This window comes from Aplysia californica, unplaced genomic scaffold (assembly GCF_000002075.1).
Source record: "Aplysia californica isolate F4 #8 unplaced genomic scaffold, AplCal3.0 scaffold00054, whole genome shotgun sequence".
NCBI lineage: Eukaryota > Metazoa > Mollusca > Gastropoda > Aplysiida > Aplysiidae > Aplysia > Aplysia californica.
Window position 1 is genome coordinate 334377 of NW_004797324.1, and position 16735 is coordinate 351111.

The 16735-nt window shown below is 39.6% G+C and overlaps 1 protein-coding gene and 2 non-coding genes across 3 annotated transcripts in view; all 3 read left to right on the forward strand.

Annotated features, from left to right (window-relative positions):
* LOC101864288 (60S ribosomal protein L3) overlaps positions 1-9309 on the forward strand; it is a 17291-nt gene extending 7982 nt beyond the window's left edge. The window contains exons 4-8 of the mRNA XM_005092849.3: positions 1263-1398; positions 1840-2026; positions 3676-3836; positions 7447-7644; positions 9088-9309. Coding sequence (XP_005092906.1) covers positions 1263-1398; positions 1840-2026; positions 3676-3836; positions 7447-7644; positions 9088-9261 — 856 coding nt within the window. The 3' untranslated portion in view covers positions 9262-9309. The remainder of the gene's footprint in view (positions 1-1262; positions 1399-1839; positions 2027-3675; positions 3837-7446; positions 7645-9087) is intronic.
* On the forward strand, positions 2073-2170 carry LOC118477271. Its single transcript, XR_004858260.1, has one exon. It is a non-coding gene; the product is annotated as a small nucleolar RNA U83B (small nucleolar RNA).
* LOC118477272 lies at positions 3414-3511 on the forward strand. Its single transcript, XR_004858261.1, has one exon. It is a non-coding gene; the product is annotated as a small nucleolar RNA U83B (small nucleolar RNA).
* Positions 9310-16735: the final 7426 nt, after the last annotated feature.

The following is a 16735-nucleotide window of genomic DNA, read 5'->3' on the forward strand; positions in this document are numbered from 1 at the left end:
GGGGGGCGCAAAATTTTCAGACAATCTGGTTGAGGCTCACATGCAGGTCTATAATCCTTACTATTGTCATTTTCCTCTACTTCTTTTGTATGATTGTCACTCTCTTGTGACCTGCTATTTCCTGGGTGCCTTGATAGTTGAAGCAGACCTTGTGCTGTTAAAGCTAGAGAGGTGGGCAGAGTGGGTCTGTTTCCCTGTAAAGACTTCTCTGTTGACACCCATCCCTTGGGGCTCATATAACCTTATGCAGTTGCGAGTGCTGTAAAACCCTCTACTATAATAAATAAATAAAATAAGGGTTTGTTTTAAGCTAGACTGACATTCTTCATGCTTCTCATACGGACAGATTATGAAAAGCTAGGTGTGGGCATTCCATGTTGAATTTTTTTTTTAGAACGGCGTGTTGGTGGGGGTATGAAGAAAATGAGCTCAGGCTTACCTTTTCTAGGCTGTACATGCTTTGATTTTTGCACAAAGTTATCTATGCCATTACCTTATTCGATTTTCATCCGCTTTCATAATCAAATGTGCACTATCATCCCCTCTGATCATGATAAACCGATGCTCCTCTCTGAGTAGCTTTGGTAGCTTTGGTGCAGCAATGTGCTATTGCTTCTGTGCTGTTCTGATGAGCAAACTGGTTTTGGTTGGTCAGGGCCTTTCTCCTCTCATGGGTTGCCCGTGATGAGAATGTAATATTTAGGGTGAAACCTGATTTTCCCATTCAACACTTGTGATCAGGCGATCAATCTTTGCCAAGGGTGCATGAGGTTGAAATGAACCTGATGTCTTTGTAACAGGTGGGTCTGTTGTACTACATTATATTGTATAGTTTGACTGAATATCTGTGGACAATGTACAGGCTTCCTGCAAGTCAGTTTGCTTTAAGTGTTGTGATCTTGGTCTCATATCACCTTTTTTTTTCTTTAGTTTCGTGTCATGTATAGGAGAATATCAAGTGGTGGGTCAGTAGGAATTATCAAGTGTGTGGTTGACATTTCTTTTCCTGAATAATAAAGTTTGCATTAGGGTGTCTCTGGTCTCTCTGATTGATAAATGCTAGGCCTTGGTTCATATGTCCGGGGAAAAAAGTTCAATGTAACTGTTTGCTTTATCTGATTTTAATCACTTGGAACACTGCTCCCTTTAGTTAAGTTGATCATTTGTACATAAGTGAAAGGGTAATTTTGAAGTTTGCTCTTGTAATTAATACGAGTGCGGTTCAATGTAAAAAATTTAACTGGTTGTGGATATTCTCTCAGGTCTAATTCCAAGAAGAAAGCTTTCACCACCTATGCAAGGAAATGGGCTGATGATGCTGGCAAGAAGCAGATTGAGACGGACCTCAACAAAATCAAGAAATACTGCAAAGTTGTGCGCATCCTTGCTCACACTCAGGTATGTATGATATTTGTTGGTGTTTTAATTACTTCTGCGCTCATATGACCTTAGCAGTTGCGAGCGCCGTAAAACCCTATACTACATACAAACATACATTAATTACTTCCAACATTTACTTTCTATCCATTATGTGAGGAGACTGAAGGATGTGTGCACCAAACTCCTCGATCTCTGTAGATATTTGATAGTAAAGGGTCTGCTTTGATTGGGCATCCCAATCTTTTGTGCGAAGGCTGCTGTTCGCCACCAATCTTACAGGCTCCAGTAGTTTTGGGAACCGTGAAAATGATTTTCTTTCTGTTCCAGTTATCACAGTCCATGTGACTTGATCTTATTAGCCTAGAAGTCCATAGCAAATATGTATTATGGTGATAATGCTGCTGCATTTTAGAACATCTTCAATTGTGGTTTCACAGCCTTTCATTTCTTTTTTTATAGACCAAACTGCTGCGTAAACGCCAGAAGAAGGCTCATCTCATGGAGATTCAGCTGAACGGTGGCAGCGTTGCCGATAAAGTTGATTGGGCCAAGGAACGATTTGAGCAGCCCATTGGAGTGTCCACTGTGTTTGAGCAGGATGAGCTCATTGACTGCATTGGTGTCACCAAGGGTCGTGGAGTGAAAGGTGAGTCGATTACTTCTTATGGAAGGTTGGTTTTAAATAGCACTCCAAGGACATGTGATGAAAACGTGGAAAGTACCCCTCGCCAGGGGTGCACTGAAACAAAATTGTGGATCCATTCCATGTTGCCTTCCTTCTGATGTCCTTTGTTGGTTATTTCTGTTTCGCGTTTAATTTTGTTCTCTTTCTTTCAGAAAGAAGTTGCTTGACATTTATAAACTTTTTTTTGTGTTTTTTGTTCAATATGTTCACGGCTTGGGTGTTGTTTAACTCACTGATTGCTGGCATTTTGGGGGGTATTTCAAAACACCACAACTCTTAGAATTGCCCTATTTAGCAATGACCACGAAAAACCTTTTTTTTGGCCAGAAAGTGTTTGCAAATAGGTGCATTTTGTAGCTGTATCTTCACAGAGAATGGAACTTTTTGAATTTTTGAAATCCATCAATAAACAAAAATGTTACGAATTTTTAAAAAAATTAATTTTTGGTACACTTTTATATAATGAAAAAAACCCAAAATATGGAACGTTCTTTGGTGAGTTTTGAGACAATATTCGTCATAACTCGCTCATTTTTCGGAGTTTTTTTTTTTTTTAGTTATGAAGACGTTTATAGGTAAAAATGTGGCGGTTTTCTGTGCATTTTGAGACAATATTTGTCATAGCTCACCTATTTCTTGGAATATGTAAATGAAACTTGGCGGTCTAGTACATTTTTTTAATGCAGATAGTCATGTTGTCAGATTTTTAATATCTGTCATACTTTTTGAGTTGTAAAGACATTAACAGGTTAAAAAGTGGCATTCTTTACAGATTTACAAAGATTATCAGTCATATGTTCTCCCAAAGTCATGATATTTGAATGAAACTTGGCAACATAAAAGGTTCCTCCTTGCTCTGGATCAATTTGTCACAAAAATGTAAGTAGAGAGCTGGATTTATTAGTCTAATAAATCCAGTTCTCTACTAGTAAAAGTATGCATACTTTGTTATAGAAAATAAGATCGTCTCGTGTGTATATCCATTGTAACATTGTTGGACAGTGTCCTATTGTATGGTAGATTAAGATGTGCTCTCTCTCTCTCTCTCTCTCTCTCTCTCTCTCTCTCTCTCTCTCTCTCTCTCTCTCTCTCTCTCTCTCTCTCTCTCTCTCTCTGCTGTGCCATTGTTTTTATTGGTACCTGCACGGTGCACAAAAAGTCCTCGGGAAGTAAGGCACATTGATGATGGCTTTATTAGATTGTACTTATTCCCTTAGAAAACTCAGAATACCTCTCAAATATCTTTAAGGTATCAAAACATTTTGGGAGCGGGTTGATCAAAATAAAACATATTACTTGCACTTTTGTTTATATCAAATGTATGCTGGTTTTGCTATAGTATAGTTTCAAGGACATGTGATGAAAATGTGGAATATACCTCTTGCCTGGGGTGAACTGAAACTACTCTGTGGATCCATTCCATGTTGCCTTCCTTCTGATGTCCTCTGCTGTTAATAATCATTTGATTGTGCTTCTGAACCACTGTTGTTGCTGAGAATGTAATGAGTTCAGGCCACTTTGGTAAATAGGGATGGGATAGCTGGTTTTTTGTATAAGTTTGTGGATGTTTTTCTACCTAGTTTGTCATTCAATTGTTTATTTTCACACAGGTGTCACTTCTCGTTGGCACACAAAGAAACTTCCCCGCAAAACGCACAAAGGCTTGCGCAAGGTTGCTTGCATTGGAGCTTGGCATCCTAGTCGAGTCCAGTACTCTGTTGCCAGAGCTGGTCAGAAGGGTTACCATCACCGCACAGAGATCAACAAGAAGGTTTGTTATTTTTACCTTGTGGTTGCTTGGCTGTTTCACCCTAGAAATGGCATGTGTGAAATTTTGAAGTAAATATGAGACGCGACACTGCCTGTGACATGAACACCAATCAAAGACAAATTGAAAGTTCATTTCAAGATCAACCGCAATATACATTTAATCTACAGGTGCAGTTATAACTCTTAATGTTTGTTGGGGGTGTTCTTTTTTTTGGTGTTTTTTTAACAAAATAGAAGGGTTAGTGAGTGGTTGACGGATGCTTTGGTGTGGTTTGCTTCTTCCCTCCTATCAAACATCTGTCGTCTTTATCTCCCCTCCTTCTTTTTTGTGTTTGTTACTCTTTTGTAACATCTCTAATCTTCTGCACTTATATGACCTTATTGTGTTGCAAGTGCCGTAAAACACTAAAACAAAAAGAATGGTATTTAGATCTGCATGTTTGCCATCAATCGCGAGCCGGCCGATGCTATCGCTAGGCCCACCTGTATCAGTCAATGTGCGTAGTGCGAGGCCTGGCCGACTGCCAGTGCCCCCTTTTTCTCGCGTCGGCTTTGTCGGCACTTTCATTTTCATGCCGACGTCGGCGTTTCCGACATAATTCTCGGAACCTGAGTAGAAATGCAAAGGATGACGACCTAAATTATCTACTTTCCGTTTCGTGCACGAGCGGCCATTTTGAATTTCGTTTGTTAATTCAATTGTTCAAATCGTGTGGGTTCATTCAAGTCCGCCTCACTTGTTCTAATAGGATCTAGATTATAGATCATTATAGACCTCAATGGAGGATTCATATTCCAATTCTATTGTGTCAAACCATATCATAGGTTGTGCTGTACACAGTAATATTAATGTTGGTAAAAAGCATTTCATCAGGTGCATGAATTATATATTTAGAATCAAGACTCAGCTGAGTCCCTCTGTTCGGAATCAGATGCGGATTTGTAGTTCAAAGCTTATTCCAATTCACTTGTTCTACAAGCTAGATCTAGATTTATTTAGATTACTAGATCTAAATGGAGGGTTCATATATATATATTCCAATTCTGTTGTGTTAATATATCAAACCCTATTATAGCAATGTAGATGTAGGCCATATTATGCTCCTTGTTTGTTTTGGAGTGTTTTTTTTTTGTTTTTTTCCATTTTGGACTTGTGCTGGCCTTTTTACATGAGGCCCATTGCAGGTTCTTTTTTGGGTTAGGGTTAGGTCTCTTCTTTATTGTGTTTGTTGGGGTGGTCGCTCGTTACTCGGAAGTCCTTCCTTATGACACCCACAAAAGCTCTTATGGGGGGGGGGTGCAAAATTTTCAGACAATCTGGTTGAGGCTCACATGCAGTTCTACTAGCTATAATGGTGGCTGATGGGCTTGTATTGATAAAGAGTGGTTATTTGAGTGAATGTCATAGAAGAAAAGATTGTATGTAAAGTTTGACTAGAATTCAGGACAAATAAGAAATTTAATCATCAATACTGGTTCCTCCCCCCTTTTAGTGGGTGGTTGGTGGGTGCTCTGGTGTAGTTAGTGCCTTAAAACTCTTACTAAAATTAAAGTTAAACCCCACCACCGCTAGATGTGTTAGCAAGGATTGGATTCATTTTGTGAGATATTTATTTTTCTTTATGCTAGAGTATTATACTTTTCTGTTCAGCTCTGATTTAAACTAATGGTCAGAATTTTTGATAACTTGACATGAAGTTGTATGATGAATGTTTCCTTTCAGCAACTCTGTGGTGAAACTTCAAACTTTTGGAATTCCTCGTTTTGACAGCCTCATTGTCTTAGTCTTATTAGGCATCGGGCTTTGCTCCTGTACTTTTGTGGCTTTGATTATTTTTTATTTTTTTGTTCTTGCTTGCCTCCTTTGTGGTAACTGGTAACAAAGTAGTGTATCAGATGCTATTCAGGGAAACAAAAAGTGAGAATTACTGCTCTTCATGTAAAAAAATTGAGTGAATAAGGGGACCGGCATATAGATTACCTCAGATTAGGCATTGTGATATCATATTTAATGGTGCGGGATAGATGGTGGCAGAAAACAACACTGTTGATCTTCCTGCAAATATTGTATCTTGTTTTCCATTCGCAGATATGTCTGTACTTTTTCAAATGGTTCAGTTAGATTTTTATTACTTCTATAAAGTGCAAAATTAAATAACTAAAAGAGCTAAACGTTTTCAGATTCTAATCTGGTGTTCGGAGGCTACATGATGTATGTTCCCATCTGACTTTGAAATGTTGAGATTTCAAACTTTGGAATTCCTCGTTTCTGATGGCCTCTCATTATTTCTATTTTAACAGTGGTAAATGGTCTTTACAATTTGGTGCCTTCGATTTTTTCTTCTTCTGAAGTTGGGAAATACTGCTCTACTTGGCTGTGTGAAGCGTTTGGCTCTCTTCAGTGTCATTGTATCGTCCTCTTTGTGATAAGACCAGAGACCCCACAAAATGCTCTTTTTTTAATGAAACAGTAGTTTATTGCCCATCTCTTACGTTCAAAGACAGGTCTGAATTGGACTAGAAATGCGCCTAAAACATAAATAATTATAAAGCTGGCTGTCAGGTTGTTGCGGTTGTGTGATGAACATCGAATGGTCTTGATTTATGAGGTGGAATTTGACTGGAAAGATACTGCTGCGGTTCTGATTGAGTAGCCGTCATAGTTTGTTTAGAGGGGGTGGACTGATCAAAGAAAGTTTTTGGAAGAATTATTTTCTATTACATTGGAAGTCTGCAGTGTGAAAAGTGTTGTCCCTTATTTGACGGCATGGGATTGCATGATGAATGTTTCCTTTCAGTCTTTCTGTGGTGAAACCTCAAACTTTTGGAATTCCTCGTTCTGACAGTCTCATGCTTTCATAATCTAAAAGGCCTGGTATTTTAGTGCTGCCCTACCAGGGGTGGGGGAAGTGTCTAGTCTACCGTACACACATAAGGTTGTTGTTCATTTAACTATATATTATTTCCCTCTTGTTGAAACTGATGTATCACTCCTTTGGCAAGGTTACCTGTTCAAGTTGATAAATGTCACAATTTACTGCCGTCACCAAAGGTTGTTAGGGCTAGAAATATTGTTTCATTGTAATGAATTGTCTCCCTGTGGATCTTATTCCTGCGTGTGTTGCGAACGCTGTAAAACTCTTACTAAAACAAACATTCCTGCTTGTCTTACTTGGTCTTGAGTATTGGACCTTTTTGTCAGAGCCTAGCTTGTTTTCTGCGGCCTGTGGATTCTGCCTTGTCGTTTGAGCTGGACCGTGTGTGATGCAAGTCTTGAGCTGTCAGCGGCCGATGGTGTGGTTGTTTCCTTATACTAGCAAGAAATAGTCCCTTGAAGGTTTTCAGGGCATGCATCAGGACAGGTCCATAAGTGTAAATGAGTTAAATGCATTATAATGGTAATGGAAAGATTTCTTGCTGAATGTTGAACCAGCAATTGTAGTGCATAGCCTAGTCAAGTATGGTGGGAGTTGATGGGTTACCTCTTTGAGTTGCCAGTACCTGAAAGAAATTTAGTTTGATCAGATTTTTCCTCCTGCAGTGTTCCTTGGTGTGGTGAATTATCTTCACTTTTTATGATTTTGACCATGTGGTCTTTTTCCTCATTGAAGATCTACCGTATTGGCCTGGGCATTCACACCAAGGACGGCAAAGTGATCAAGAACAACGCCGCCACTGAGTTTGATCCAACTGAGAAGACTGTGACTCCCCTGGGTGGATTCCCTCACTACGGTGATGTCCGCAATGACTTCATCATGATCAGAGGTTGCATGGTTGGACCTCGCAAGAGGGTCATTACTCTCAGGAAGGTGAGCATGATCTGTTGTATTGTGATTCCTGGGAGTCGAAATTGAAAGTGTGAACATAATTTATAACTCGGCCTTGAAATATTACTTGTGGTGTGTTGAAACCTAGAGTTAAAGTTACATCGCTGTAAAATTCACACGAAATAAACGAATTTCCCAACTCACTCCACACTACACCTGCCCAAAATCACCCGCTCCTGCCAGGTGTCTTTAGAAACTGAGATTTTGTTTTACAGTAAATTGCAAAATGTTTCTTTCATTTGATGCCGAAGAGTAATTTCCCTTATCCAGTTGCGAGCGCCGTAAAACTCTTACTAACACTTAAGAATTTTGGGAAATTTAGTATTTATAGTTTTTTGTTATTCTTTCAATGCTTTTCTCTGGAGATAACTTACTTCTCCTTGCTTAAGATTTGGAAATAGATCTCTCGTTCAGACCCTTATGTTGTAATGTGTAAAATACCTCCTGAAGATTCTCTACGGCAATTTCCTGTCTCTTGTTGTGGTGTTTGGATTAGAATTGGCCATCATTGTCTACGTAGTACCATTTCATGTACACAGTAGTATTGTGCCTTTTGCACAAGTTCAAGTTTTGGTTTGATGGAAGGGGTTGGGTCAGGTACTTGTACTTTTTTGTATGAGTTTGTATCTGCCCAATATAGATCTAGTGCCAACTGGTCAAGTTTTAATTTTGGTTTGATGGCAGATGCAGGAATATTTATTTGTGATATATGGAACTTTGGTTTACTACAGTGGAACTCAGAGTCAACGAGGTCGCCGAGCCTGACCTAAAATCTCGTTGAATCAGTGTTTGTTGTAACACATGAGGTTTTGTGTAGATAATTACAGGCACTGAACAAGTACATGTATATGTAACAAGTGATGCCTGAAATGCCTGTATATTATGAGCTGTGCACAAAAAAAAAGACTGATTCATTCAAATGCATGCCTGTGTCATCTCGACTGTTTACCAAAAGAGTTGTGTTGCTGTGTACAGCCAAGGATACGGCAACTTTTCATTCCATAGACCAGTGAACAATTCATAACCTCATTAACGTAGATCTACGTCAAGACTAGCTTATCATTATAACAATGGTCAGTTGCCGGGGGGGGGGGGGCTGCTGACGCATTTGTGTGACGTTCCACGCCCGGACCGGTGGTGCCCGCCGCCGCCCCCATGCATTCGGCTACGTGAAAAATGGTTCAAGATGCAGGTGCAATGGATGGTTTCCGGGAATGGATTAATGTTCTTTGTGTGTGAAAAATTTGCTACGTCACGTCTTCGGGGGCTGTTCACCCTGGAAGCGACCTTGTTGAATCCGGGTTATTTTTTATTTTTAAGAAGGAAGAAAACGGGGAAGTCCATATCCTTTCATTGAAAATGAGTTCCACTGTAGTTGGTTTTTAAGTTTTGACAGTATTAACAAATTTACACATGTTGTTTCAGTCTCTGATGACAAGCTTCCGTCGTCGTCTGATGGAGAAGATCACTTTGAAGTTCATCGACACTTCCAGCAAATGGGGACATGGTCGCTTCCAGACTGCCGAGGAGAAGCGCAACTTCATGGGCCCTCTGAAGAAGGAGTTGATGGTGAAAGACAAAGAAGCAACTTCTGCATAAACTGTTATCGATGTGCAGTTGCTGAAATAAAATTGATTGAAATTGAGCTGATTTTATACATTTTTTGTTTGTTGTATTCGGTTGTTTTTTCTGATTTTGAAACTGGGTGTCCTTTTTTTTTTCTTCTACATTAATTGGGTGTTTTTTTATACCCCCAATGACGCATTTAGATCACATCTAGGAAGTGGCTCCGAACGAACCCTGGTATCCCAGCAAAAAGACCGAGATACTCGATAAATTGTACTTTCTCCCAGGTAAGTCTCCTGTGTGCAATGGCGTGGCGTCAAACCATGATAAAGAGCTGTGTCATCTCGATAAAAAGTTGTGTAGAGCCTAGCATACTGCAACTTTTGATTCCATAGACCAGCGCACAATTCATTAAATAGATATATGTCAAGACTAGCTTATCATTGTAATAATGATCAGTTGCTGAGGGGAAAAAATAGACTGACCCATTTGTATCTGCGACATTCAATTAGTACGCCCCTAGGCCGCCCATACGGTCCTGACACACGCCAGAGTAGACGAGTGCACGTGCCAACAACACATCTGTTGGTATGAAAAAAAGCAGCTAGTTGGTCACATGCAATCGGGTAAGTGAATAAGGGTTCATGATGCAGGTGCAATGGATGGTTTCCAGGAATAGATAAAGTTCGTTCTGGGAGAAAAATGAGCGACGCCACGTCTGCGGGGGTTGTTCACCATGGAAGCGACCTCGTAATCTATCTCATCTCGTTGAGTCCGAGTTCCGTTGTACTGTAGGCTGTTTTATGAATCATGTTTGAAACTTCCTGTCTTGTTCTCAATCTGGCTTTTGACTGAGTTGAAGTGTCTTTAGGACATTCCCAAATGGGGGGAACCTGTTCTTATGTACAGTTACACAGTAGAATTGTAAATGGGCTGATTAATCGGTGTCATGCTCATAACTGCCTGAACTGCAACAGGGAACTGCTGCTTTCTTTCCTAATCCTTACTATCGTCGTTTTCCTCTACTTCTTTTGTATGTTTGTCACACTCTTGTGACCCGCTATTTCCGGGGTGCCTTGATAGTCGAAGCAGACTTTGTGCTGTTAAAGCTAGAGAGATGAGCAGAGAAGTTTGATTCCCTGTAAGGACTTCTCTGTTGGCATCCATACTTAGCGCTCATATGACATGACCTTATGCAGTTACGAGCGCTGTAAAAACCTACTAAAACAAAACGATCTGGGTTGGCGGGTGCTCTGGTGTGGTTTGCTCCTCCTCTCTTACTCTTATCAAACATCTATCATCGTGATCTCTCCTTTTTTTTGTATATATGTAATGTAACTCTTTTGTAGCACCTCTAATCTTTGGCACTTATATAAATGTAATATGTGAGGCATGCTGACAAATTACATGTAGTTACTTCTCTCAATCCATAAAGAGATATTTGACAAAAATCGACACTAGGGTCAAATTTATAGATTTTCTATTGACGCCATATAGGCCTGCTTTGACTATAACATGCCTTTCATTATTTCATACTTTTAAATTGTAAAAACTTCATCTATAAGCATGATGTATCTATTTTTATAGGGCTCGAATCCGAGAAGTTAACTTATTGGGAGTGCTTATTTAGGCCACATATGGCCTAAATAAGGTAAGGGAGGGGGGGTTTAGCTTATTTAGGCCACACATGCTCAAACTACCCTTTTCAGGCAACTGAGTTCGTTCCACTTTCATAATGATGCACCTTTCTCATTTAGTACGGTTTTGTCTCAGTGTACAACTTATAAATCATAACCATAATGAATATTGTAAAGAACAAAGCACAATACGCAAAATTTTGCTCAATCCCAATGGTTTGAATGAGGGCCAGATTTTTCCTTCATGGAGGGGCAAAAGCTAGGCTACCATTTTGGCGGCACACTTGGGTCAAGTGAAAAGGTCAAATCCTCCGAATGGACTTCCGGGTTAAATTTGGGGTATAAAAAGTGTGTACACTACGTGGCTGAGTCAAAGTTACACTATCTTTGCCTGAGTGACACTCTCTCGTACTGTCTCGTAGTAGTACATGTAGGCTAGTAGGCCTAGTAGTAGTAGTAGGAAAGATCGTGTAGGGAATATTTGGTAGTAGATTCTATCTAGTAGGCAGTTTAGTGAACGTGCTCGCAGCAGGGCGAATCGGCCTCGATAAGCCCCGTAGACTTTTGTGATCGGCCACGAAGCCTCGTGTTTTGATGGGTCTAGATCTAGATCTAAACAACTCAGTGTTATTCGCACTGCCACATCCGACAGACCTAGATCTACATCTTTTTAAAAGGAAAAGAAAGATCATCAAAATGGTTGAATTCGCGTGAAAATCGATTCGGTAGAACTAGAACTATTAAAATTTGCTTCTGAAAACATGGCCATTTTTATACGAAGGCCATTTTTATAACTCGATGAAATAAAAACTACTGGCTGTGTACTGTGTTATTCTGTATAAAAATAAATTATGAAACTTCATGACGTATTTTTATTTTCCAGCATCTTTTGACGCCTCAGCTGTAGAGGTTGAAGTTTTCACAACACTAATAGATCTAGTAATAGGCCAGGTAATAGGGCTTTCCGTAAAAAATGCATAGATCTACAAAAGCCGAACCCCCGAATCGACCGAGAACCTCGCTTTCCCCTGCACACTGTGATAACGTGTGTTGCTTCGGTATCGCATTATTCAACTATTAATACGTGCGGCTATGGCAATTGGGATGTACTGACTGACAAAAATTTCAGTTTTGTTTTTATTTTACCATATATTTGACTTTAATAGCGCAGGCGATAGCAAGATCTAGATTCCCTGTCTAGAATCAGTAGTAGCAGGCCTATGCTCCTTTGGGCTTTGGAATTGAAATAAAACGAATTGCACAGTTCTAGTTACTTTTAGATTCAGCAAGTAACTGTATTTCCAGAGTTAATAATAACAAATCTCAGCATAACAATCACTTTTACTTTTATTAGAATAATTAGATCCAACTTTTTTTCTAGAATCTGTTTTGCGCAAACATAAGATTTTCTCTACTTGTAGAGCACAGAATTTACATTGTAAGCCTCTGCTCAGTCTTTTAATATACATAATAAAATACACACACACACACACATATATATATATTTATATATATATATATAGAGAGAGAGAGATCTATATAATCATTTTATGTTGTTTTCGGGATATTTTTAAAACTCTTTTTTTCAACATGTCTTAAAATCAAATTGTGCCATTTTCTTTGAAAAGAATAGCATTAGCAGTGGACTTTTTAGACAGCGAGTCTCTGATTCAATATTTTAAAAAAAAATGCTAATCAATGAAAATTGCAAATTGATAATAGTTTAGTCCTGAAGAGGATAGGTGGACTTCGGGGTCTGCAAAGCGAAATACTAGGTTTTAGGATGTGAACCCCGGAGTCACCGTAGTGAAATAAAGTTTGGTTTAAGTAAGGATTGGTGGACCCCGGGGTCAACGTAGTGATAAATAAGCAGGTTTAAGGTGGACCCCGGGGTCTACCTAGCGAAATACTAGGTTTTAGGACAGGTGGACCCCGGGGTCACCGTAGTGAAATAAGTATGTTTCTTTAAAGATTGGTGGTGGACCCCGGGGTCAGCGTAGTGAAATAAGTAGGGTTAATTTTATAAGGATTGGTGGACCCCGGAGTCACCATAGCCGTAGAGGAATAAGGTTTAATTAAGGATTGGTGGACCCCTGGGACACCTAGATTAAACCTACTTATTTTACTACGGTAACCGCAGGTTCCACCTATTCTAAAAACCTAACTAGCATTTCGTTAGGTAGACCCTGGGGTCCACCTTAAACCTACCTATTTCACTACGTTGACTCCAGGGTCCACCAATCCTTAAAATTAAACCTAGATCTACATGTACTTATATCACTACATTGACCCCAGGGTCCACCAATCCTTAATTAAACCTAGATCTACTGATTTCACTACATTGACCCCGGGGTCCACCAATCCTCAATTAAACCTATATCTACATATAATTTCACTACGTTGACCAAGGGCTCCGCCAGTCCTACTATAAAATAAACTGAGATCTACTTATTTCACTATGTTGACCCCGGGGTCCACCGATCCTTAGTTAAACCTAGATCTACTACTTATTTCACTACGCTGACTCCGGGGTTCACATCCTAAATCCTAGCATTTTGTTAGGTAGACCCCGGGGTCCACCTATCCTTTTGGCTAGATAGACCCCTTAGTCCGCCTATCCACTTTCTTGATAATAACTGAAAACAATACATGCCAGTTGTCATGAATAGTGAAGAAAAATGATGGAAAAAAAAGACAATGAGGTAGACTATAATTTATCAAAAAAATTGCAAGTGCAAGTGAAGATCATAAAATAATTTTGTTATTTTCTGGTCATCTTTCCCGGTTTATAAAAAAAAATCAGTGGGCCTACTACTAGATCTATGTCTCTGAAGAACATTTTGCTTGACTTTATTAGCTTTTTTCATGTACATGAAAGCATAGAATATATAGTTTCACACAAATATATGCACAATACTTTGGAAAAAAAATATTGGTCATTGTTTTTTTACGGAATCCGTTTTACGTTGAGAAAAGCGTTAAAAACAAGTTTAAAAAATTTAAGAATGCCCATAATATTAGTATTAGGAATCCAAAATTACTACCTAGTTGGCTTACTCTTTAATAACCATGAGCAGTTAAGAAAAAAAAAAGACAATGATATAGGATTTGTCTAAATATGACCATTAGCAATAAAGATTTTGTCCAATTATCCTTGCAGGTAAAATCACCCTGCACTGTACCTCAATAAGCACAAAAGGAATATTTCTGTGACTTTGTATAAAGGTGTGGCCTAAATAAGGTAAGGGAGGGGGGTTTAGCTTATTCAGGCCACAGGTGTGGCCTAAATAAGGTAAGGGAGGGGGGTTTAGCTTATTTAGGCCACCTGTGTCCTAAATAAGGTAAAGGAGGGGGGTTTAGCTTATTTAGGCCATATGTGGCCTAAATAAGGTCACCCTAACTTATTTTGTCAGCACGCTTCACATGTAGTAGGGCAGCTAAGTGCAAAAATCAGCCAAATCATTCACATTGTCTCAGGGGCGAAGCGTCTATATAATCAAATAATCACTGCTTCCCTTCCTAATTTTGAAACATTGTCGCTGTCAAAATTCACCTATAAACGTAAACCTCATAAATTAAATGTAAAAAGACGTTCATAATCAACAATGAACAGTATGCCTAACATTCAAAAAGGTTCCACTGCCACAGAAATAGCCTGCTCACCCCTCTCGGGCCACTCCGTAAGCAGTTAAAGTGAAGCTGGAAGAGTCTACCAATAGAGTTTAAGGGAACATGTCCATAGCAGTCAAAACTGCTTCATTGCCACAAATAGTCAATACCCTGTTCACCCCTTTGGGGCCACAGTTATAAGCAGTCGAAAACTCTGATTATGTGAGCTAACTATTATTACACTGGTCGAGTCTACCCCACAGATGTGAGGGGAACCAACTCCTAACAATCTCTTGACTGCTGGCAAGTGCTTGCTTTTTTCCTCGACTTTTTACCGTCCTATAATCAGATCATGACCCCGATTATGACACCGCCTCCTGGCCGCGAAGGGCTAGACAAAAACAGCCAAATGTGAAATTTAAAAAAAGGATAATTGTCATGTTCTCTACCAAAGAGACTCACGGGTTAATTTATAACATATAGATATAGGTAGCGATATTTCGACGGCATGCCGTCTGAAGATCGTAGTTGATATTTCCACAGCATGCTGTCTGAACATCGGAAGTGATACCTATATGGTATGCCGTCTTGTCTAAGGATCGGAATTGATATTTCGACGGCATAGGCTCTGCTTGAAGTGTATCAATGCAAGAATTGTGTTTGTTTTCCAGGCGACGAGTCGGGTGATCATACCTACCCGACCCGACCCGATCCCATCCGCAAATTGACACTGTACTGTTGGAAAAAACAACAATCTTCTCTCTATTTTTCTTGCACAAAATAAATTGTGCATCTCTCACTCTCGTTACAATCACACAAACCATGTAATCATTGTTCATAACGCACAAAATGATAGCAAAGGATAAACAGTGTTAACTAAACATACAGGTATCTTAAATTGTATCTCTTCAATCATGCGTTACTTATATTATGGAAAAGAGATTATAGGCTTAATTATAAATAGTCCGGATGTTCTGATTGGCTGGATTTATGTGCCGTGGAATTATCACTTTCGATTTTTCGACGGCCTGCCGTATAAATATCCACGTTCTATAGTACTGACATCTCTGCTTCTTTGCTTTGTGTTTGCGTATTCACATCTACAGTTAAATTTAATTTTAGTTGGAATTAATATTTAGGGAGTGCTTATTTAGGCCACATATTATGGCCGAAATAAGGTAAGGGAGGGGGGTTTAGCTTATTTGGGCCACAGTGGACTGTGGCCTAAATAAGGTAAAGGAGGGGGGTTTAGCTTATTTAGGCCACACATGCTCAAACTACCCTTTTCAGGCAACTGAGTTCGTTCCACTTTCATAATGGTGCACCTTTCTCATTTAGTACGGTTTTGTCTCAGTGTACAACTTATAAATCATAACCATAATGAATATTGTAAAGAACAAAGCACAATACGCAAAATTTTGCTAAATCCCAATGGTTTGAATGAGGGCCAGTTTTTTCCTTCATGGAGGGGCAAAAACTAGGCTACCATTTTGGCACACTTTGGTCAAGTGAAAAGGTCAATTCCTCCGAATGGACTTCCGGGTTGATTTTGGGTATAAAAAGTGTGTACACTACGTACTACGTGGCTGAGTCAAAGTTACACTATCTTTGCCTGAGTGACATCTCTCGTACTGTCTCGTAGTAGTACATGTAGGCTAGTAGTAGTAGTAGTAGTAGTAGTAGTAGTAGTAGTAGTAGTAGTAGTAGTAGCAAAGATCGTGTAGAGAATATTTGGTAGTACAGTGGAAACCTGATATAACAGGGATGGTGGGAGTAGAGAAAATGTCCTGTTATGTCCGATCCCTGTTAAATCAGAAATGCAAGGAAAGTAAGCATTTGTGGACTAAGCCAACTGTACTTATTCATGGGTAGTTTCCTTTGCCACAAGTACCCACGAACAGGGGTTTTGGCACCAACTTTCTCCTTGCCTCCTTAAACCACATCAGAAGAGCTTGGTCCACAACATCTGCATCGGGCAGTCTCATCTTCCTTTCGATCCAGAGCGAACTTTGCATTGGAATATGCTGCCACTATCTTCTCTCTATCCTTGATAATGGTGTGAACCGACCCTTGTGGAATGTCGAACTGACGACAAATCTCTGCCAGTGGACCTTGCTTTTTGTCAACAGCCAGGATAATTTCATATTTTTTTGTCAATTGAAAGGCATTTTCTCTTGCGCTTGACATCGTTGGTGACAGTAGACACATTATGCGTGCGTGTTGCTAGGTTTCGGGCTAGATCGAGGTCTGCAGCACACCGC